This window comes from Ahaetulla prasina, chromosome 8 (genome assembly GCF_028640845.1).
Source record: "Ahaetulla prasina isolate Xishuangbanna chromosome 8, ASM2864084v1, whole genome shotgun sequence".
Taxonomy (NCBI): domain Eukaryota; kingdom Metazoa; phylum Chordata; class Lepidosauria; order Squamata; family Colubridae; genus Ahaetulla; species Ahaetulla prasina.
The window spans coordinates 35,412,206-35,434,581 of NC_080546.1; the positions used below are offsets into that span (position 1 = coordinate 35,412,206).

At 37.0% G+C, this 22,376-nt stretch overlaps 2 protein-coding genes across 7 annotated transcripts in view; both read right to left on the reverse strand.

The window, feature by feature from the left end:
- Positions 1-1,447: 1,447 nt before the first annotated feature.
- MMAA (metabolism of cobalamin associated A) lies at positions 1,448-13,905 on the reverse strand. 3 transcript variants are annotated; one of them, XM_058193597.1, is made up of 7 exons: positions 13,704-13,905; positions 11,025-11,481; positions 9,752-9,874; positions 8,943-9,113; positions 8,044-8,129; positions 6,485-6,634; positions 1,448-4,984 (listed from the first exon to the last, which is right to left on the reverse strand). In XM_058193597.1, the coding sequence occupies exons 2-7, from the start codon at positions 11,458-11,460 to the stop codon at positions 4,697-4,699; spliced, it is 1,254 nt and encodes a 417-aa protein (XP_058049580.1). In that variant the 5' UTR covers positions 11,461-11,481; positions 13,704-13,905; the 3' UTR covers positions 1,448-4,696. The 3 variants fall into 3 exon arrangements, with proteins under 3 accessions (XP_058049580.1, XP_058049579.1, XP_058049581.1); XM_058193596.1 differs by having other exon boundaries at positions 11,025-11,496; XM_058193598.1 differs by lacking the exon at positions 13,704-13,905 and having other exon boundaries at positions 11,089-11,227.
- A 3,278-nt stretch (positions 13,906-17,183) lies between these two features.
- SMAD1 (SMAD family member 1) overlaps positions 17,184-22,376 on the reverse strand; it is a 44,579-nt gene continuing 39,386 nt past the window's right edge. For 3 of the 4 annotated variants that reach the window (XM_058192904.1, XM_058192905.1, XM_058192906.1), the window contains exon 7: positions 17,184-21,746. In XM_058192904.1, the coding sequence (XP_058048887.1) occupies positions 21,603-21,746 (144 nt within the window). In that variant the 3' untranslated portion in view covers positions 17,184-21,602. The remainder of the gene's footprint in view (positions 21,747-22,376) is intronic. The other variant, XM_058192907.1, reaches the window with a different exon arrangement.

Here is a 22,376-nt window from a genome sequence, read left to right on the forward strand (position 1 = left end):
CCTGACTATGACATTACCCATGCAAATATGCTAACCTCAATGCTAACATGGGCTACCTCTTGCCCATATCCTCTCATCTTCCTGGGTGACCTAAATCTACCTCTCATTAACTGGACAACTAATGAATGTTCAACTGACCCAATCCATACTACACTATACAACGCTGTTACAAACCTAGGCCTTGAACAACTTGTAACTAACAATACAAGACTCAACAACTGCCTTGATCTCATCTTCTGCAACAATTCAAACTCAATTTATGGACTACAAATTAAAGAACCTTTTTCCAACAGTGACCACTGCATGATTGATTTTCGTTTCAATATACGTCCATACTTAAATCGTCATAACAACAGTATTCCCAACTACAACTTCAAAAAAGCCAATTACGACCTTATAAACAACGATCTTTCATTTCTGGACTGGCAAAATCTGTTTGCAACCTGCATAACCGCCGAAGACCACTATAGAATCTTCCTACTTGAAATCAATAGAGTCATTAAACTATATGTTCCACAAATGACTACCATGAACAGGAAAAACAAACTATCCATATCAATAAAAAAGCTTCAATCAAAAAAAAAATCCCTCTGGAAAAGAAACAAAAAAGGCTATGTTGCCAATTTCAAAAACCGCTACAGAAATATATGCAACCAAATAAAAACTGAATGCACAAATTACCACACCAAGCAAGAAGAGAATCTTCTGCGCACAAATTCCAATCGTGCCTTTTATAATTTTGTTAACAATAAACTTAAAGACTCTAGATCCATCCCACCACTAAAAGATTCTAACAACAAAGAATGCAATGACGAAACAATTAAAGCAAACCTCTTCAACATTTTCTTTGGCTCAGTTTTTGTTAACTCCGATAACACATATCCGACTTTCCACAAACGTACCAGCAATGATTATGATGATTTAACTCATATAGATTTCACAGAAGACAACGTTGGAAAAGCTCTTCACAACTTAAAACCATCGCTATCTATTGGACCCGATGGACTGTGCGCATACTTCTTAAAAACTTTCCACTAATATAGCAGAACCCTAAGTATTATCTTTGAAAAGCTTTCACTACCAGTTCTCTTCCCAAACTTTGGTCACTAGCCACAGTCATCCCTATCTTCAAAAGGAGACCCCAGCTTAGTGAAAACTACAGACCGATCTCCTTTGCTGTGTCACCTGCAAAGTCATGGAATCTATCATCAATCCATTACCTCACACTTAGAAACAAACAACCTACTCTCCAACAAACAATTTGGTTTCAGGAAAAATTATCATGTAACTTACAACTTCTCCACTGCAAAAACATATGGACTTCAAATCTTGATCAAGGCAAATCAATAGATGCAATCTACATAGACTTCTGCAAAGCTTTTGACTCAGTAGTACATGATAAACTTCTCCTAAAACTAATATCCTATGGCATCTCAGGACCCCTCCACAAATGGATATCTGCTTTTCTGTCTAACAGACAACAAGTGGTCAAAATTGGCAATGCTCTATCAAATCCTGTTCCTGTCAAGAGTGGCGTTCCTCAAGGCAGCGTCCTTGGACCAACACTCTTTATACTATACATTAATGATCTTTGTGACCATATCTCAAGTAATTGTGTTCTCTTTGCTGATGATGTCAAACTATTTAACATCACAGACAATACTTCTATAATTCAAAACGACCTTGATCATCTAACCGCTTGGTCTAAAAATTGGCAGCTCCAAATTTCAACCAGCAAATGCTCAGTCTTACATATAGGAAAAAAGAACCCAAAAATTAAGTACATACTAGAACTAGATGGACATTACCTTACAGATGACCCCCATCCCGTTAGAGACCTTGGAGTTTTCATGTCAAATGATCTAAGTGCCAAAGCCCACTGCAATTATATAGCAAAAAAAGCTCTAAGAGTTGTAAACCTAATCTTGCGTAGTGTCGTGTCCCACTCCTCCGCTGACGGCTGGGTCCGGGAAATCCGAATCAGGCGTGCCTCTGCAGCTCTGTCCAAAGTCCTAGCAAAGTCCTCAGAGCAGGCAGGAGACCAGTAAGTGACTTCAGCAAGATAAGTTTGACTTTTTGCCTGACTCAGAGACTGCCAGAAAGTAGCTCCTTTATATAGGCCATGGGGTGTGGCACCATGACTCAGCACTCATTAAGGCCTGCCCCTCCCTTCCCTCTGTAGCCTCCGCCTCTCCAATCTTCTGATGCGAGGGTCACACCAATCAGCTGTTCTTGGGAGTAAACCCTCCTCAGGCTCACCTGCTGTGGAGGAGGGGGAGGGGTCTAGCTGCTCCGTTTGCCTGGGCATGGAGTCAGGGCTGGGGCAGGGAGATTCTCCTTCTGCAGTTTGTGTGGGCATGGAGCCAGGACTGGGACCGGGAGGCATACATTCCTCAGTGTGCGGGAGCAGGTAAGAAGGCCCCGGCTGCTCTGAGGGCGGGCAAGACACAACACTTAGTTTCTTTTCCAAAAACATCACACTATTAACCAGAGCATATAAAACACTTGCTAGACCAATTCTAGAATACAGCTCGCCTGTTTGGAACCCTCACCACATCTCTGACATCAATACAATTGAACGTGTCCAGAAATATTTTACAAGAAGAGTTCTCCATTCCTCTGAAAACAATAGAGTCGCCTTCGACAAGACCTAAGCTTAACTCACAGAATCATCTATTGTAATGTCCTTCCGGTTAAAGACTACTTCAGCTTTAATTGCAATAATACTAGAGCAACTAATAGATTTAAACTTAATGTCAACCGCTTTAATCTAGATTGCAGAAAATATGACTTCTGTAACAGAATCATCAGTGCTTGGAATACTTTACCTGACTCTGTGGTCTCTTCCCATAATCCTAAAAGCTTTATCCAAAAACTTTCTACTATTGACCTCACCCCATTCCTAAGAGGACCATAAGGGGCGTGCATAAGCGCACAAACGTGCCTACCGTTCCTGTCCTATTGTTTTTCTTTTCTTCTTTCTATATATATGCTTATACCTCCTTATATTTACCCATATATGTTTATATACTATATAATCTTTTGTATGATTCCTACATATATTGTTGTGACAAAATAAATAAATAAATAAATAAATTCCTCAGCCACAAGTCTTAAAGTTGCCAAGGTTGGAGACCCCTGGTATAAAGCATATGTGCAACTCCATGGATTGATAGCACAGTGATGTATAGGTAATTATGCTTCATCAACTTATAACAAGATGTCATAAGGTCTAATTCAGTTGTACAATAATGTGGCAATTGCAATTTTTTTAATGCTGCATAGGGAAAGATTTCAACCATCTTTAACTTCCAGTAATTTAGTGATGCTGTAGAAATAAAATTTGTTAAGGACTCATATACAAGTCAGTTCAATTCCACGTGCAATGCATCTTAATACATTGCTAGAGTTCTCTGCAGATTAAATAGAAACTGAACAGGCAATTCCTCATTTTCACACTAGCACACTGTAATTACTCCATTTCTAGAAATGTACCTAAATATGCTGGCCTAGTATATATTCACATTTTATTTATTTATTTATTTATTTATTTGCTGCCTATCTTGTATTGAAACAACTCTGGGTGGCTTACAGCATGGAACCATTGAAATACTAAAAGATGAATATTTCTAAAACAATAAATTGTTATCAGTTTAGGTAAGCTAATTCAGGGACAGAAAACAGCAGGTGATTGTGATGGTGAGGGATGCCTTCTACCAGCTGAAGCAAATTTACCACTTTCACTGCTTCTTGAATAGTGCTGACCCAACACTGTGATCCATGCTATGGTTACCCCCACATAATGTGTGTTATATGGGAAGCCTCTGTAAGGAAGTTGGAAGCTGTAATAGATACAGGATGCAGTGGTCCAGCTTCTGATAGGTATTCCTTATTGAAGGCAGTGACACCAGGTTTCCAAATCAAATTTGGAGTGATTGTTCGAACACAGAAATCACCACACAATTCAGAACTTGTCTACTTATCCTACATGACAAACAAGGAGTTCTGCTCATCAGCTAAGGCCTATGGGGTGATGGTCAGGAAAGAGATGCAACAGAAATAAACTGGGTCCTGGACTTAATCTGTGGCAGCTGCAATGCTATCAAATTCTCTCTGTTGAGGAACAGAAGGAATGGCTGCAGTCAAGGCAAGTGTCAGTTAAGAGAAATTTGAGTCTGGGGCAGAAATATAATTTGGAAAAGTGTCTCAGATTTGACCCTCCCTTGTTCTCTTTAAGATAAGAGACAGAAAGTAAGGAGATACATCTGGACTTGCAAGATTCTTGTAACCCAATAATACTTTTTTAAGACTTGTGGACTTCCACTCCACAAGTTGAAGTCCACAAGTCTTAAAGTTGCCAAGATTGGAGACCACTGCTATAATAAAACTACCTTTTTCTAATAAAATGGCCTTCTCCCCTTCTGCACACTTCCGATGGCAATTTGAAAGCTTGTTTTTTATAAACCGGCATTTCCTTTTTGAGGGCCGCTTTATATCGGGCAACAATTGTCGTTTTAATATTGTAGGTATAGGTTTTTATGGTAATTATTGCTGCAAATCAAGGCAGGTATTGCTGGAAATGTACAGGTACAAATTTGATAATAAAGAAGTTCATGGCTCAGACATTTTTTAAAATAAAATGCTATATACATTTATATCATTTATTTCATATCATCAGGTCATATACAGAAAAGAATCAGGATTTCTCTTTAAAAGCCCTGAGCAGTAGGTCTGCAGCTAGCCCAGGAGATAGGATCCCATCAACAACCTTGTCTTCCAGGAGAGGAATTTGATCCTTTACTTTTGAGTGTTGCCGGAAATGGTCCAGCATGCTTTCTTGGATTACATTCCACATCCACACTTTTTGCTGCCTCCTGCGTTTGGCAAGCAACTCACCACTTGTAAGCATGAGCTCTTGGAATTCTGTCATCTTATCCCATACATCCGAAATGCCTTCTCCGGTTTTGGCAGAGATGCGCATTACCTATTAGATTGAGAAGATAACTCTACTTACCAAGCAATGTCAATCACCTCTGAAGAGAAGGTGGAGAAAATTTTCCTGATCCAAATTAACACTGTTTATCAAGGGGCAATTGTTTATTGTTTAAACCTGGGATAAGACTATTTTGAGCAGTTCTGAAGTGTTTAAGGAAGCCATTTCAAATGGATACAGGACACACTGAATTTGAAATGGTTCAGTTTCAAAAAAAATTGCCACCTCTAAAAACATATTTAAAATATGTAATGTTAATAGAATAACTGATACATGTTCTGGTACCTCTACAGAGTTTATCCATTTATATCAAGGTTTAATTCAAGATGTTGATTTTTCAAGGTAAGCCCCACTTGGGCTATACAATTACTGTCTCCTAACTGCAATTTCATATACTTACCTTCTTTTGGGTTTATCCTACTAAATAGGAAGAGGAAGGGATATTATGTATGTTGGCTGCCTCAAGTTACTTATAAAGTAACAAAGGTGGGATAAAAATCTAATAAATAAATATGTATGAGATTCATTTTAGTAGGTATGTCTAAAACTGCACTTTAAGTTACTAGCTAACAAAATCCTTGAAGTTCAGATAATATATTCCCACCCTTTATTTAATCTGACTTTTTAGAAACTGACATGCTGTTCCCTTGTTTGAATGGTCTGTTATTGCTTCTGATTTTAACCTTGCCTATTTTATAGTTTTATATGTGTATGTTTTATAATTTTGCGGAATGACGTACAAGTTTAATATAAAGGTTAAGTTTACTGTCAAAATACTTTGAAAAAAAGACATCATTCTGTAAGTTCAGCTTGTAATTGGATGTGATACTAAAATATTAACACTAGGAGAGTTAGATAATTTTTTGTATTAAGAGAAAACAGTAGCTTTGGAAGTACCGTGTTTCCCTGAAAATAAGGCCGTCTTATATTTTTTTGAAACCTGAAATAAGTGCTTGGCTTTATTTTCAGGGATGTCTTATTACTTTGGGGTACGTGGAGCAAGATGGGGCTCCTTTTGCCGTCTTATCTGATTTCCAGCTCTGTCTCCCTCACCCTAAACAGAGGAAATGGCGGAGACCGGCTAGGCATGTTTTTAAATATTTTTGGGGAGGGCTTATTTTTTTCGGGAGGTGGTGGCAGCTTATTTTTAGTGCATGTGCTCAAAAGCCCGATTGGGCTTATTATCAGGGGATTTCTTATTTTAGGGGAAAGCGGATATACAGATTAATTATATTCCCAGGAGAAAAGCTTTTATATACAGATGTGTATGCCTCAGACTTAGCACTTAAGCGTAAAAAAGTAAAATAATTAATTTCACATGGGACAAATAGCATTTGGGTTATTTTAGTGTTATTACAAACTACATTGAGGGAGATATATAGTGCATTAATTATGACACTTGATAAATATATCAAAGGGCAAATATAAATATTTGTGGCAATTATTTACATATTCTTTATATATTCTCTAAACTATTTTTAATATACTAACCTTTGGTCTCCAAACTTTTGAGCGCTTATGGAGCAATTTTAAAGCACTAACATATTCTGCTTGAATCCTCCGTGCTGGCACAATGAGATCTCCATCTGCTTTGGTTATAACAACAAGATCTGCCATCTCAATGATACCTCTTTTGATACCCTGAAAAATAAAAATGAGACTTAATAACCAAATGAAACTAAATAACTTTTAAAAGGAACTCTTCATTTTTACAGAGTTTAAAAAGAAACTAATTTTTAACAATTACCTTCTGGAGGGGAAATGCAAATTATGAAATGGTTTATCTAATAGGTAAAGGTAAAGGTTCCCCTCACACATACGTGCTAGTCATTGCCGACTTTAGGGGGCGGTGCTCATCTCCATTTCAAAGCCGAAGAGCCAGCGCTGTCCGAAGACGTCACCGTGGTCATGTGGCCGGCATGACTCAACGCCAAAGGCGCATGGAACGCTGTTACTTTCCCACCAAAGGTGGTCCCTATTTTTTCTACCTGCATTTTTACATGCTTTCGAAACTGCTAGATTGGCAGAAGCTGGGACAAGTAACGGGAGCTCACTCCATTACACGGCAGCACTAGGGATTCGAACCGCTGAGCTGCCGACCTTTGGATTGAGAAGCTCAACGTCCTAGCCCCTGAGCCACCGCATCCCCTCGGTTTATCTAATACTGGTATATAAAAAACATACAGCATATTTGCATTTAAAAGATTTCAAAAGAAAAACTGTACCAGAACTGAATATAGATAAAACTGTTATCCTGTGCTTAAATAACTCAGGTGCATTTCTAAAAATCAGAATTAGCGCTGCTAATCCTCACATGGCATATTTATTTCAAATATTTTAAATTATCTATTTAATCAGCTGTCAGGACAATGTATTAATAAAAATCTGAAGTACAGAAAACTGTTCAGAACTATCTGTTTAATATGCTAAATACTGTATTTAAGAGCACACTACTACTACTACACCTTATTATTTTTGTTGTTCTTTTTTACTTTCTTTCTGATTACCTATATTGTATTTTACTATTGTTACACTGTGAGCCACCTAGAGTCGCCTGGAATCAGGCAATATTTAAATTGAGTAATTAAAATTAAATTATGTAAAACCAAGTAATAAACATATAAAAGCACCACTTATTATTAGATGGATTGTTTTCAGGGCATATAAAGAGTATTAAAAAGCAAACAAAATTATTATTATAAATAATGAACAATTGTCCACTTAAAGTTGTATTCTCCTAATATACAATAGTGAAAAAGACAAAATCCTTACTTAAAACTACGGTAGCAAAGATTGGTAGAACTGACTGCTATATTTTGCTTATCATTTCTGGTAGACCAGCTTGATTTGAGCTAGTACCAAATAGCTCTTGTAGGTTACAGCAGGATTTCTCAACCTTGGTAACTTTAAGACATGTGGACTTCAACTCCCAGAATTTCCCAGCCAGCATGCTGACTGGGAAATTCTGAGACTTGAAGTCCACACGACTTAAAGTTGTAAACCTGGGATAAGGTTTTGTTTAACTCAATTTTTCAAGGAATGCAACGTACCTGTAACTCATCACCTCCTGCTGGTGGCAGCAGCAATACAAACATATCCACCATATCAGCAACTGCAAACTCTGACTGACCCACTCCTGAGAATGAAGAACAGAAGTAGACTGTTCAGGACCAAAATTTAAATTGTAAACGTAGAGACCCTCTCCCTGAAGAGATTGAATAATATCCTGAGGGCTGATGAAAAGACTATTGGTACTTTGTGCCTGTTTCTAATAGCATATTACTATAGAGTTGCTAATTTCAATTCCACAAGAAGCTTCAGCACCTTCCTTGTTCAACCACTTAAGCACAGATGGGTAGTATTTTGGCCACAGTATTTTGCAGTTTCTGAGGGCTGCAGGCATATTGGTCAATGACCTATATTTTTATCCTGTAGTTATTACATTAAAAAACCAGATGAAACCATTAGTCTCCTTCCCTCTCCCTAAGGCAGCCAATATTTTGTGATGGTTAAGATAATGGACAAAAAGCGGGGAGACCCAGATTCAAGTCCTTCTTAAGACACAGAAGCCAGTTGGTGACCCAGGGCCAGTAATTCTCTATAAGCTAGTATCAGCACTAGGCTCTGTTACAAGCCAGTTGAAACACGTCCACACAAACATATCACATGATGTCACGATAGCTTTGCTGTGTGAACTATGGTGGGGCATACAGCACATATGGTGGAGAAAAGGTAGAATTTCAACAAGAACAACAATTTTATGTGGTATTTTTTTATAAAAGAATGCAACATTTTAAAAAAATATCTATTTCATTTGCTGAATTCTTATGGTGTAATCTGGAGGACTATGGTGGCCACAGAAATGGTTGAAGGAATACATACTACCTATGGGTTACCCACTTTAAGCTACAGAGCATGATATCTAAAACTGACAAGGAATTTCACTCACCTACTGTTTCAACAAGAACAATATCATAACCTCCTCCTTCACACAACAAAATGGCTTCATTTGTAGTCCGCGTTACCCCACCCAATGTTCCTCTGGTTGGAGATGGTCTGATGTAAGCATTCAGATCTCTTGACAATTCCGTCATTCGTGTTTTATCACCCAAGAGTGACCCTTAAACATTACATAAAAGGAAAGACCAGCCATTCAAATAAAACAGACTTCTGCCCAAAACAACAGAGAATTATTATTCCAGAATGGAGAAAATAATAAAATATACACTATGCTGCAAACTCCACCTCTTTCGTACTTCCATCATGACCAGTGTATTTCCAACACGAGTACAAAAGAGTAGAGCTTGTCTTGTGATGTCACAATACACATTTTCTATTTTTGCAGCTTGTTGTGGAAATCCCTTGCAGATGGAAGTTCTTGGACAAGTATTTAAGATGTTTTTACTAATACAGAAAACATATCTATTAAATTTTTCCACCACCTTATCCTAATTAATAAAGTTGGAATGAAGTTTATCAGACAATCATGTAATTTCAGAAGAGAACTTAATGCAATTCATTTTATAATGTTTCTTTACTAATAATAGTAGGATACTGTTGAATAATCTTGTATCTATCTTCAGCACAGACACTTCAACTGAGCTTTTAAAATAAACTTTTAAATTATATTTTCAATAAAAAGAATGGAACTAGTCAGTTAAAAATTACTCCATTAAATACATACTGCCTATATAATAAATTCTATATTCATTATAAAAAGAATGAAAGGTAAATAATGCTTTTGTCAAACATACTCACCACCAGTAGTACTAGAGGAAGGATCTACTGCCAAGACAGATACTTTGTGTCTTCTTTCAGTCAGCATTTTCCCAAAACATTCAATGAATGTTGATTTTCCAGCACCAGGGGGGCCAGATAATCCTAAATGGCAGCAACATCATCAATATCTATTTGATTTCACAAAAATAGTGAGCAGACTGATACAATTCAGGTATGTAAGCAACATATTTGCTACCAACAACATGGATTGTTTTAAGCAAAACACTTTCTCCAAAGTTGCACATGTATTTATAGTTTGTCCATTTATATACATCTGGCATCCTTTGTGCAGTCCGACTCTACCCTGAATAGGGACTATGGGGGTCATAAAAAGGGAGTTATTGTTATTATTATCGTCAAGGGTTGCAAGGTAGGGCTGAGAGCAGGGGTGGTATCCATTTATCTTCGCTACTGGTTTGCAAAAGTGAGTGCACACGCAGTGTGCAAAAACATGGATAAATGGGACATGATTATGTCCGGGTGGGTGGGTGGAGCCACCCACAGCCACCGCTACTGATTTGCTCGAACCGGATAGACTGGCTGAATACCACCACTGGCTGAGAGGCAATGAAGCCACCACAGGAAAAGGGACTGGTCTTTCATTCTTACTTTCAACGTTTTAGATTGTTCATTACTAGATACTCAACTCACTTAGATTTCTTCATATTGTAAAAATAAAGAGCAACGTTGTTCCATTGCTGTTTGTTAATTTGCTGCCAGGTTTTCATGTGGAAGGGCACCAGAGATGGCAAAACAGGAGCTAAGTACTAATCCATCCCACAAATAAAAATTGAATTCAAAAATTGAAAAGATTGAATTCAAGGAGTCACATTTTCAAAATAAACCTGACACGATTTTTTCCCCCTCTATCTAAAAACATATTATATAGAAGCATGTTTTATACAAAAGTTAACAACATTTTCTGGAGTTAAAGGAAACCAACCAGCAGTAAGCTAAGCAGCCCCACACAAGACTTCCTTTCAGAGAAAGAAGACCGTTCAGAGGGAGCAATTTTTAGAAGCATCTGAAAGTATAATGTCTTGAGATGACTTTCTACCTAGCTACCAGAGGCAATGCCTGAAGGGAATATTTCACAATGCAGGCATTCAGCAATTCAATAGTATCAAACTTACATCACATAATAATCAACTGTGTAAACTTTGGAGTTAAATAAACTATTACCATAGCAATAGGCAAATAAGAATGCTTTGAATCAGAATAGCAATAACTGCACAAACAAGAAAGAACTGACCCACTCTAAAGGCTAGTGGCTTTCCTTTATTTAACTGTTCTTGTTCTCGGTGGTGGGATAATACCTTCTGAAGAAGAACTTGCGCAACTTCTTTTTTCCTCTTATGGGTTGATTCTATGAGTGTAATGGCTTCCGCCAGACAGGCCCTGTGTCCTTGGATCAGTCCAGTGTACAAATTGCTCAGAAGTCTTTGCTCCTTGTCAGAGAGCTCAGGTGTTTGCTGTTCTGATGCTGCTGGACACCCCAGCCCAAATTTCAACCCCTTTGAAAACATCTTCCTCCATGAACAAAAGGATTGTGGTGGATTAACTCGCTGGCCATATGGAAAAGTAAACCCACTGCTAGATTTCCAGCAGACGTTTTCCCAAGAAGGCTTCCTAAAGTTCTTAAGAAGCTGGTAGAGAGGAAACCGCAGCAGTGTTGATGATTTATTCATTTTCTTTTGAGCCAGAAAAGCCTGTTTTTAAAGAGCCTAATAACAAAAGAAAACATATTTTTTTTCACATTTTCTTTCCTTAATTCTACCACCATAAGAACTTTGTGAAGTAGTGAGAGATTAATCTAAATTTTCATGACTTAAGATCAGACTATAGCCTCTCCAGTTCTGCTTCAACCATAAGATGGAACACCGGAAGACTCTTTGTAACGTAGGTCTACATGTTTAATTGCTTTTATTCTTTTTGTCAAACCATAATCCTTGGATTTGAAATCCTTAAAATCAGCCTGCAAGTTTTTCAAACAAGGTGGATTTCTAAAATGTGAATATTTAAGACATATTAGTTGAAATTTTGTTTGAAACAGGGCTAAGAAAGAAGAAAATTAATACAATGCTATATTTGTCTATGGAGATTCTCAGTCATTTAGGTCATGGTTGTCCCAAAGGTGCTTTTTCAAAAGGCAACTGGACTTTGTTTTTCCCTTGTTTTCAAGGAAAAACAAAGTCCAGTTGCCTTTTGAAAAAGCAACTTTGGGAGAACTCTATATTATTACCTACATATAAGATCATCAACATATTCTGTTAAAAATACTGTATGTCACTATCCCTGTTCATCTGAACCTTTTATTGAAAAATTAGCCATCTCACTATTATTTTCAGTACTTTGTCACTATGGTTCACTGTGATTATGCTTCTCATGCATACGCCTATGTTTTCAAATTGAATGGTCTACAGCAGGGGTCGGCAACCTTAAACTGAGTGTTTAAACTGAGCCATTTGGACCCGTTTCCCACAGAAAAACAAAACAAAACACCGGGAGCCACAAAACCCTTTTGACATCTAAAATGAAGACAATTGCATATATCGTTTTTTACCTTTATGCTATGTATAAAAAAACTATAGTGTGTTGCATTTATGAAATCAATGAACTGCTACACAGAAAACAAATTTTTATTTCTGCATGAAACAAAAACATTTTGAACTCCGAAAAAAAAGATGGGTCAAAAAGCTCGTGCTGGCAGGTGTCACACATTGGTGATCGTGACCCATATTTTGAGCGAGGGAGCCTCAGTGGAGGGATAAAAAAACCACATGCGGCTCCAGAGCCGAGAGTTGCAGACCCCTGGTCTACAGTCTGATACTTTCCAGATACAGAGGCTATAAACTGCAGGATTCACAGCCAGCAATACTGCCTGACCATGCTGTCTAGGAAATCAGAGGTATAGTTGCAGTCATATATCTAGAAGACCTCAGAAATAGAAACGAAATGTAAAAACAACATAATGTTGACAATACTCTGTTTTTTGATAATTAAATTTCAATAAGGGTTCAAGATTACTCTGTATATATAAAGGCACAGTAAACCAAAAGCATTCCCGATCAGAAAATATTGTGGTCTAAAATACTTATTTAGAAGGCATTCACTATAACAATGGAATATATATTTGAACAGATATTATGATGAACATTGAAAAAGTAGTATGTAAACATATAAGTAAACATTTATTAACTAACCAAACAAACATGTAATGATGTTATATTACAGGGTGCAAAATGTAATAACTAAACTTCAAATATAAAATTAGATTTCTTGAAACTTAGTTATATAGCCTTATACCTAAATACACACATTTTTTAAAAATTTACAACTGAACATGCAGCTTCTAAAAAGAGACTAAAATGTATATATTGCCATACATGTTTTTCTAACCTGGATGTCAACACTGCAATTGTAATCAGTTTGGGGGGGGGGAGGAATTAGGATTTAAGCATTCCTCATAAGGAAAACACTGCTTTTTCACTACAGAAGCAATTAATCTTAAAATATTTTTAACTGATATTCATATTTTAATTTAAATATATGCTACTGTCTATCATTCATTATAACTTAATTCTACTCGGGACAGAAATGTGCAGGAGATCTCTACATCCTGACTGAGAACTCACAAAATAATTGAATTCACGTATCAGGGTAAACCATAAATGCAAACATTGTAAATTAACACTGGATTTAAGAACCCATTCCAAAATCAATTTTACGAGCAATGCTCCATTAAGATCCAGACCACGTTCCCTAACACTGTACATTCGACCTATGCCAAAATTTATTTGCTTTTCAAACATAAAACAACTGAGAACTGTTCTCCATTAATGACACGGAACAAAGATCGCCACCGCCCGACAACCCAACGAAAGCCCCCGAATCGTAGGCAAACCCTTTCTTTACGGACACGTGAACCCACCAGATAGAAACAACCCCGTCTCGAGTGTCACATCCACGCAGAGTTTACCCCACTCTTCCACCTGCTAACAATCTGCTAGGCTGCGCCTGCGTGACAGCCTGGGAGATGGAGGCAGCGCACCATCTACGCAAGCGCAAGCAAACTCTTCACTCTTATTGGCGTTTGCGGCGGGCTATGAGGAAGTCTTAGAGGACAGTTCTTTTGTCTGCAGATCACACTTCCCGGGCTGAGAATGGGTTTTTGAATGAGAGTAATTCACCACCAGGGAAACTTCCGGTTTCCAATAATTGAGTGTATCGGTGGATGAACGATGGGAAAGAAAAAGAACCTAACTGGCAGATTTTTTTTTCACTTGGGGAAACTTGCGATAATAGTTGGACCCGATTATTCCGAGAATAAGCAGTGTTGGCCATAATTAGCATTTATCTGAGAAACTATCCGAGAACACCAGACTGGAAAGTCATTTTTTTTAAATCCCCAAGGTATTAAATAGAGACTAGTGAGAAGCAGAAGCCAGCCATTTGGAAGAATGCCTTATTAGCAAACCCTTTTTTGCATTACTTCCCATAATTGTACAGATCTGCCCCTAAACCCCCCAAATACGGAAGTCAATTCCGAGGAGGCGTGACTTGAATCCTTTGCTCGCTTCAGAAGAAACTGGCTTAGGGTTGCTCCATCCTTCCTCGTCCCCCTCTGCAGCCGGCTGGAAGAGTGGAGGGTGGGGGGCAATTTTTGCTACTAGAGAACCGATAAGAGCGAAGGGTGATGGAGAAGGCGAGATAAACGGAAGCAACCTACACAGACACGTACACTACATAAAATTTAGGACAATGTCCCTTTATATTTTCTCACTTTTTATTTCTTCCAAATCTTCAGTTTCCATCTCTACCTAGTACTTGAACTCTCTACTATAAGGCAGGAATCTCAAATGTGCTTTTTCAAAAGGCAACTGGATTGGGGTTTGTTCGTTTCTTTGTTTTGCCTTCTAAGGAAGAAGCCGTTTTGCCTGTCATACAAGAAGTTGCATAGGTTCAGGGAATTTCCAGTATGCATTTTGGTTTCTCCCCCAATGGCAGATATTAATGTATTTGCCTGGTTACACCAGCCATCGCCGATTGAATACTTGTTTACTAAATTAATTTATTTGAGGGGTCCTTTGGTGCTCTGGTTGTTTTTTTGCAGATATTTCTTTACCCAAACTAGGTAACATCAGTGCTAGCAAAGAGTGGGGTTTGTTCTAACTAGCACTGATGATGTTTCCTAGAAAGCAGCCAAGCTCAGAGCACCAAGGACCCCTCATTTCAACTCTGAGCTACAAATATTCTCCTTTATTCATTCATTTAGCAATAGCACTTAAGACGTATATACCACTTCACAATACTTTACAGCCTTCTCTAAGCAGTTTATAGAATCCAACAATCTGGGTCCTTCCCAGTGGTGAGATTCAGGTAATTTAACAACCGGTTCTCTGCCCTAATGATTTCTTCCAACAACCAGTTTGCCAAACTGCTCAGAAAGTTAACAACCGGTTCTCCCGAAGTGGTGCGAACTGGCTGAATCCCACCACTGGTCCTTCCTGACCTTAGAAGGCTGAGTCAACTTTGAGCCGGTCAGCATTGAGCTCCTGGCTGTGGGCAGAGTTAGCCTGCGGTACCGCATTCTAACCACTGCACCACCATGGCTCATTGCCTGGATTTTCAATAAACCATACATCACATTTTAGTCTTACCTTATTGTGTTAGCCTGAATGTTAAACTCCAAAGTCATACATTGCTGCAAACCAGCATCTTTATTCATATGCTGAATAAAAATTTCCTGATTTAGAAATCCATCACCTTGATCAAAGGTTATGTTGGCTTCTCAAATTGGCAAATGTCCGACTCTGTACCAGAAAATTAGTATGCTGAAGAAGACTTATTTTCATGTGACTGATTGTAATTATCTTAATTGTAATATAATTGTAATTATAATAATTGTAATTATTATCTTGTAATAATTGTAATAATCTTAATTCTTCTACATTTTGTTGAAGACAGGGCAGAAACCTATATCCCACATTTATAGGACCTTTTTCTTTTGTTCTCATATCTTAATACTTGTTCATGCTCATTTATGAAAGATAATGTGCTATAAGGCATCGTTTGGGAGCCAGACTATCTAACCCAAAATCATATTACATACTGTACTTAGTTCTGGTTTGCATGTTATGAGAACATAGCCACTGAGGTTTGTCAATAGTGGACTGATGGATTAATGTGTTGATATAGCCAACATGCTAAGCTAAATCGCAGGGAATTTGTTGATTTTCCCCCCAAAGTATGCATGACTGCAGTTTTACATACTTTGAGGACCTGTATACTGCACGAATCAAGAAGAGGGCCGTGAAAATATTTGCAGATCCCTCACATTCTGGACATAAACTGTTTCAACTCCTACCCTCAAAACGACGCTATAGAGCACTGCACACCAGAACAACTAGACACAAGAACAGTTTTTTCCCGAAGGCCATCACTCTGCTAAACAAATAATTCCATCAACACTGTCAGACTATTTACTGAATCTGCACTACTATTAATCGTCTCATAGTTCCCATCACCAATCTCTTTCCACTTATGACTGTATGACTATAACTTGTTGCTTGCAATCCTTATGATTTATATTGATATATTGACCATCAATTGTGTTGTAAATGTTGTACCTCGATGAACGTATCTTTTCTTTTATGTACACTGAGCGTATGCACCAAGACAAATTCCTTGTATGTCCAATCACACTTGGCCAATAAAATTCTATTCTATTCTATTCTATTCTATTCTATTTACATCATTCCTTCTGCGTCCATACTTACATTAACATACCTGAAGCATCTCACTATATTATAGTCAACATTGTCCACTTAACTACCATTTGTAGTTATTCAATTATATCCTGCAAATTGAAACAACTTAGAATGCAATCCACCATGCCTGTGTATATAGGACAAGTCTTTTTTAGAAAAAAAGTACCAAAGACCACTTTTAGGTACATACCCGGCATTATTTGTGGAGAAAGGAAGGAAACAAAGAATTAAAGGGAAAGAAAGCAAACCGAGTATGCATACATATAATTGCACTGTTTTGGTCTAAAAGTAGTATTCATTCTGGCCACTTGATGGTGCTTAAAAGCAATTGACATTTTTCACCTATAGAAGAAATAATCTTTGTACAATGAAAAGGCAGAATTTACCCATTGTAAATTGTCAATAGCAGAACTGCTTCTTTTATCCCAAAGGAATAGTGATGACCATGACATTTTCATATGAATTGGCTGGGTTTCTTATGTTTATTTCATTATGCTTTTACTATTAAACTTTCCTATGTCATTATAACTGAGCTCTTTCATGATGTTGCACTTTTTGCATGCATAACAACATTTAAGATTGTTCTGAGATGTAGATTTTATATTTTCGAAAATGAACAATCAATCATTGTTTTATTATTCCAACAGTTTTTATAATTTTAAATGTAAAGTACACTCCTCACTTGATAGAAACAGATCTATCAATTACATTTCTCATTCTATTTAAAGATTTTGATTAGATGTACATATTATGTAAAACCATTGCTTGGATAGCAAACCATGCCTTTATAAGGGTTTACAAATTTAACACAATCCTAAAAACACATTTGTCACTACTGTGTACCTTCTACTGTCTCCATCCTTTTGGAGTATAATTTTATTATTTATTTATTGGACTAACAAAATGTCAAAGCAGAAAGTAAAACAAAGTGAGTATTTGGGATGTTGTGAGCATGTTGTGGACATGTACAGCTGGTATGAGGGACATGATTAGTTACAAGCCACCTGTTTACTATTTATTTAATTAAATACATAAGGCCACCAGACTCTATTGCAACTCAGTAAAGCATGAAAAGCCTTTAAAAACACATAAGAACAACAATATGTCTGGAAAAGAATTCAGTCTCTAAGCAGAGCCATGTAATACCCAAGAGGCTCATCACCCACTCTAGCTCTGAGGGGAGGGGGCAGCTTTGTTTTTAAGAGCTCCCCTTGGCTGTGCAGCTTTTGGTAAATGCCTTTTAAAATGTAAGATCCCAGTAGTATCAACAGACATCAAGATTATATTAGCACTGGTGATGTTAGCTAGTTTGTGTAATGAAATATCTGCAAGAAAACAAGCAAGCTCAGAGAGCACCAAGTAAATCGAGATACAAGTATTTTCTATTAGCATCAAGATTATTCTTGAGGCTATTGTTTTATTTTGCAGCATGCTGATGTCCCACTTGAGTCTTAAAAATGTAAAAACCTAAAACCAAAAACAAAATTAAGTTGGGCATAAAACCTCTTGGATTCCCAAATTTACAAAAAGAGATTGGGAAAAATACCTTATTTGCTGCTTTGGCATGTACTTACAAAGCGTTTTGATTCACTGTACTTCCTACACAAAAAATTTCTACGTATTGTTGCTAACCAATAGATTTAAATTACCTAGTCACAGCATGTAGGCATGATAACATCTCAAATTTATGGAGGCACCTGGCTTATTTGCTGTGAAACTATAAAGTATAAATGTATAGAAATACCTTGAGTTGTTTCCTATGGTATCCTGAATCCAGGAGGTATAATTTTAACACAATAAGGTTTCACAACATTGCAATGTATGCCCACAAACACCTCCTTTCACCCTGCCAAGTTTCTAACTCCACCTAACCTTTTATTTTAAAAATGTTTTAAAGTAAAAAAATGAACCTGGCACACTGCAAAGCCAAATGTTTATGTCTAGCCATTGTTTTTCCAATAATGCATCTGAGATCCATAAGTATTTTAGACAACAGAAGAAATGGAGACCAGAAACCAGCGCTTTGTCTGGAAGTCTGCCCAGATGATCTGAAAAATAACCATAAGCAGGAGGGGAGTATATTGCTAGAAGGAGGCATAGATAATATTATGATAAATTTATTCCTTGTAATTAGGCATGTCACCCATGGTAATCATTTTTCAGCTAATGTTGAAGGGAATAAAGGGAGTCTTCGACTTAAGACCAAAATTGAGCACCAAATTTATGTTGTTAAGTGAGAAATTTGTGCTTTGGCCTATTTTACGACTTTTCTTGCCACATTTGTTAAATTAGTAACACAATTGTTAATTGAATCTGGCTTTTCCATTGACTTTGCTTCTCAGGTCACAAAAGGGGATCACATAACCTCAGGACACGGTAGCCATCATAAATATGAACCAGTTGTCAAGCATCCGAATATAAATTGTGACCATAAGAATGCTGCACGGTCGTAAGTATAAAAAATGGTCATAAGTCCCTTTTTTCAGTTCCATTGTAACTTTGAATGATCGCTAAATGAACTGTTGTAAGTCAAGGTCTACTTGTACAACATTTAGGCTGCCAGAATCACAGGTCTCTTCGTCTCGTCCATCCACTCCTTCTCCCAACAATAAATGACAGACCTTGTTATACCCGACCAGAAAAATATTCGATAGAAAGATTGCTTCTGGAAGATGATAATTAAATTTGACAATTGATTAAAAGGAGCCAAGTGGACAAAAGGAAGTCATTCTTCATAGAATGGGTCAACTACTAATATAATTGAGTACTTTGAAGTCTTGAAGTCTAAGAACCATTTCATAGGCATGAACATTTAATCTTAAACTGACAATCACAAATGTGTTTGGAGCCAATGGGTAGGCAGAATGTTAACTAAGGGATTAAAATAGGAAGACTTGTAAACAGCAGTTATAGACACTTGAAGCTTACCTTATGAAGGCAATGATCATTCACAAACACAACAACTGATAAGATTATGTTAATGTGTTAGGCAAATTAACAGCTGTAATGGGACAGGAAGGCTTTGTCTCTATTCAAAGCCAAGAGAACAAACACACATGTTTTAATTAAATTATTTCTCTGCTAACAGTTTTTTTAAAATTCTTGTATAAAGAATGGACACTTTAACATTATTTAGTGTGAGTAAAATATGCTTTTTAGTCTAGAGGCACCAGGTCCTGGAATATTCAAGTGAAATATTCAAACTCATCTGACCAGCATCTACAAAAATGCTTTTGAAATAAAATTATGTCCATGACTCTAAAATGTTTGTGTAGATATGCTTTTCTTTATCACAGCTGATGGCTGATCTTGTCCAGAATTGGATTCTAAGGCCTGATAAGCATTTGGATAGAAGTCTTTTAGGGAATACTGTATTGGAAAGGATTTTTTTTAATCTACTAAAGCAATTCTGGAAGTTACCACAATTTGAGTTTGACTCAAAGGAGATTTGAACTTTTTAATGCTTCCCTTTACAGTTTTGAATCTAGCTACAATACCTTGTCTCCAGTTGCTGTGAGTGATTTGTACATTATAATTTTACCAGCCCTTTACTAAATAAAGCAAAAGTGAGTTTGCACAACATATTACTTTAGAAATCAAATGACTAGATGTAGATAAATATTTAGCCAGAACTGTACTTAATATGTAAAAACCAGGCATTCCTAATTTTTTTTAGAGCAATGACCATCAGAGCATACTACTTAAGCTCGTATGTAGTTATCTGTGTTTCTCTCATAACTATGATGAATATAACATAACAACAGCTTAGGCAAAACTATTTCCCATTAAGTTCACAATATGAAGGTGGACAAATTATTCAAGTGTTAAGTAGCCATAAAGGGAACTTTAAGTATCCATTCTTGCATGGTGATGATTTTGAACTCCTGAACAAACATTAACAACTCTTCAGGTATCCACATTCATTTATCTCAAAACTAATAGGCTTTTTCATCTTGATTATAAACAAAGTTGCAGAAGAGATTGTTTTAATCAAAGTAAGCAATATGTTTATTTGAACTTCAATAAGGATGAACCCCCCCCCATGTTTTGGAATTAAAAAATAAAATACTGAAAAAGTACTACAGCTTGAATGAATATAAAACATTAGCAGAAAGAAAACAATTAAAATAGTAAAAAAAAACACCTTTTAGTTTGAAACAATTGAATAGATTGATTAAGTCCTCCCAACATAAGCTAATATCTGCTAAGTTGGCAAAACACAAATATTTTTACAAAATGAAAAAGTTGCTTCTGTTATGTGAACTGCATAATAGAACTGCCCGATTTTTTAAAGACTGTACAGTTTTGTCTTGAAATCTACAGACCGTGCAGTACACGACAAAAGCATTGACCCACCCTTTCTCTATGAAGCTGGAGATGGTAGAAATATTGGTTAATATTAAGATGAAGCCACTATTAAAAGTGAAATGCACACAGACAGACTTGGTCTTGTTTTAACAAGCTATGTTTAACAGTATAATTTCTACCTGTCCTTTGTCAGCTTCACTTCCCACCCACTTCCCACATTTATCTAATTTCTTGTCCATCTCTAAATTCCAATTACACTGTACATACATTTAGGAGAGAGCATACTTAAAACATTCTTGCAGCATTATGGTCAATACACAGTTTTCAGAAGATACACAGAAGCCTTTTTTTCCTCCAAGATAGTTACTATTACCAAGACTTTCAAATACCACTGCAAACTTTCCTTTGAGTGTATAACTGTCAATGTTGGGTATTCATTTCAGGACAAATTACAATGAATGAGTCACATACAGTGATTTAATGTGCTAAATAACACTGCTTGAGAACAGTGTTCAATTGACATTAAGTTGGCCATCCCTAGCTTTTATAATCCCCTACCTAAAGATTGGAAAGAGATTACTATTTGTGAAAATTGAATGTTTAAAAATAACTTAGTAGGAGCTTTCTTCCTGATCTAACAATTGGTCACAGATATCAAGTATAAAGGCTGCTGCCAGTTTTGTTCATGTGTCTGACCCAAACATCCTTCAAGTACATGCAAGGCTCACTAGATTCTGAAATTCAGAATTCTTTTAAGACACAGAAGAGATTGGGTTATGAGGAGAGCCCATCTGTGTAAGAACTTTATCCAGCCACTGAAGGGGACCATGCAAATGAATTTCAATCCAACATGGTGTGCTTGTGACATCTTGCCGGTGATATTCAGCTCCCCAACCCTAGGAAACAGAAAAGTCTTAATGTTAGTAGTATCCTGTTAGTTACTCGTATCCTGATGATATTAGTATCTTGATAATAAAAAGGCAGTTTTTATTTATTTAGCATACGGTATCTGCAGAGGTGATGCAATCACTGATACATAACACTTAATAAAACACATTATACATTCAAACGCAAATATAAGTTTAAATAAATCATCAGTTTATACAGCATATGATATGTGGATAATACATATGAGTACATGAGATAAAATATTAAAGTAAAACCATGATAAAATCACCAAAATATGGTGCCATAGCATTGCAATAGGATAGGGTACTTACGGGACCGCCTGCTGTTACCTCATGCCTCCCACCGACCCGTGCGCTCTCACAGAGAAGGACTTCTCAGGGTGCCGTCCACCAAGCAATGTCAGCTGGCAGCCCCCAGGGGAAGATCCTTCTCTGTGGGGGCTCCCACCCTCTGGAACGAACTTCCCCCGGGTTTACGCCAAATACCTGACCTTCGGACCTTCTGCAGCAAATTGAAAACGCATCTATTTATTTGCGCGGGGCTGGCCTAAATTTTATTGGTTTTAACTTTATTACTAATTTTAATGGGGTTTTTAGTTTTATATATTTTTAAAGTTT

Bases quoted from the DNA above. Each gene is read 5' to 3' on its own strand.
- MMAA (XM_058193597.1), bottom strand. From the start codon at position 11,460: ATGAATAAATCATCAACACTGCTGCGGTTTCCTCTCTACCAGCTTCTT. The intron at 8,130-8,942 runs GTGAGTGAAATT...CTTCATTCTCAG, and splicing joins TGTTCTTGTTGAAACAGTAG to GAGTGGGTCAGTCAGAGTTT. The intron at 6,635-8,043 runs GTACGTTGCATT...TTTATTTTTCAG, and splicing joins CAGGAGGTGATGAGTTACAG to GGTATCAAAAGAGGTATCAT.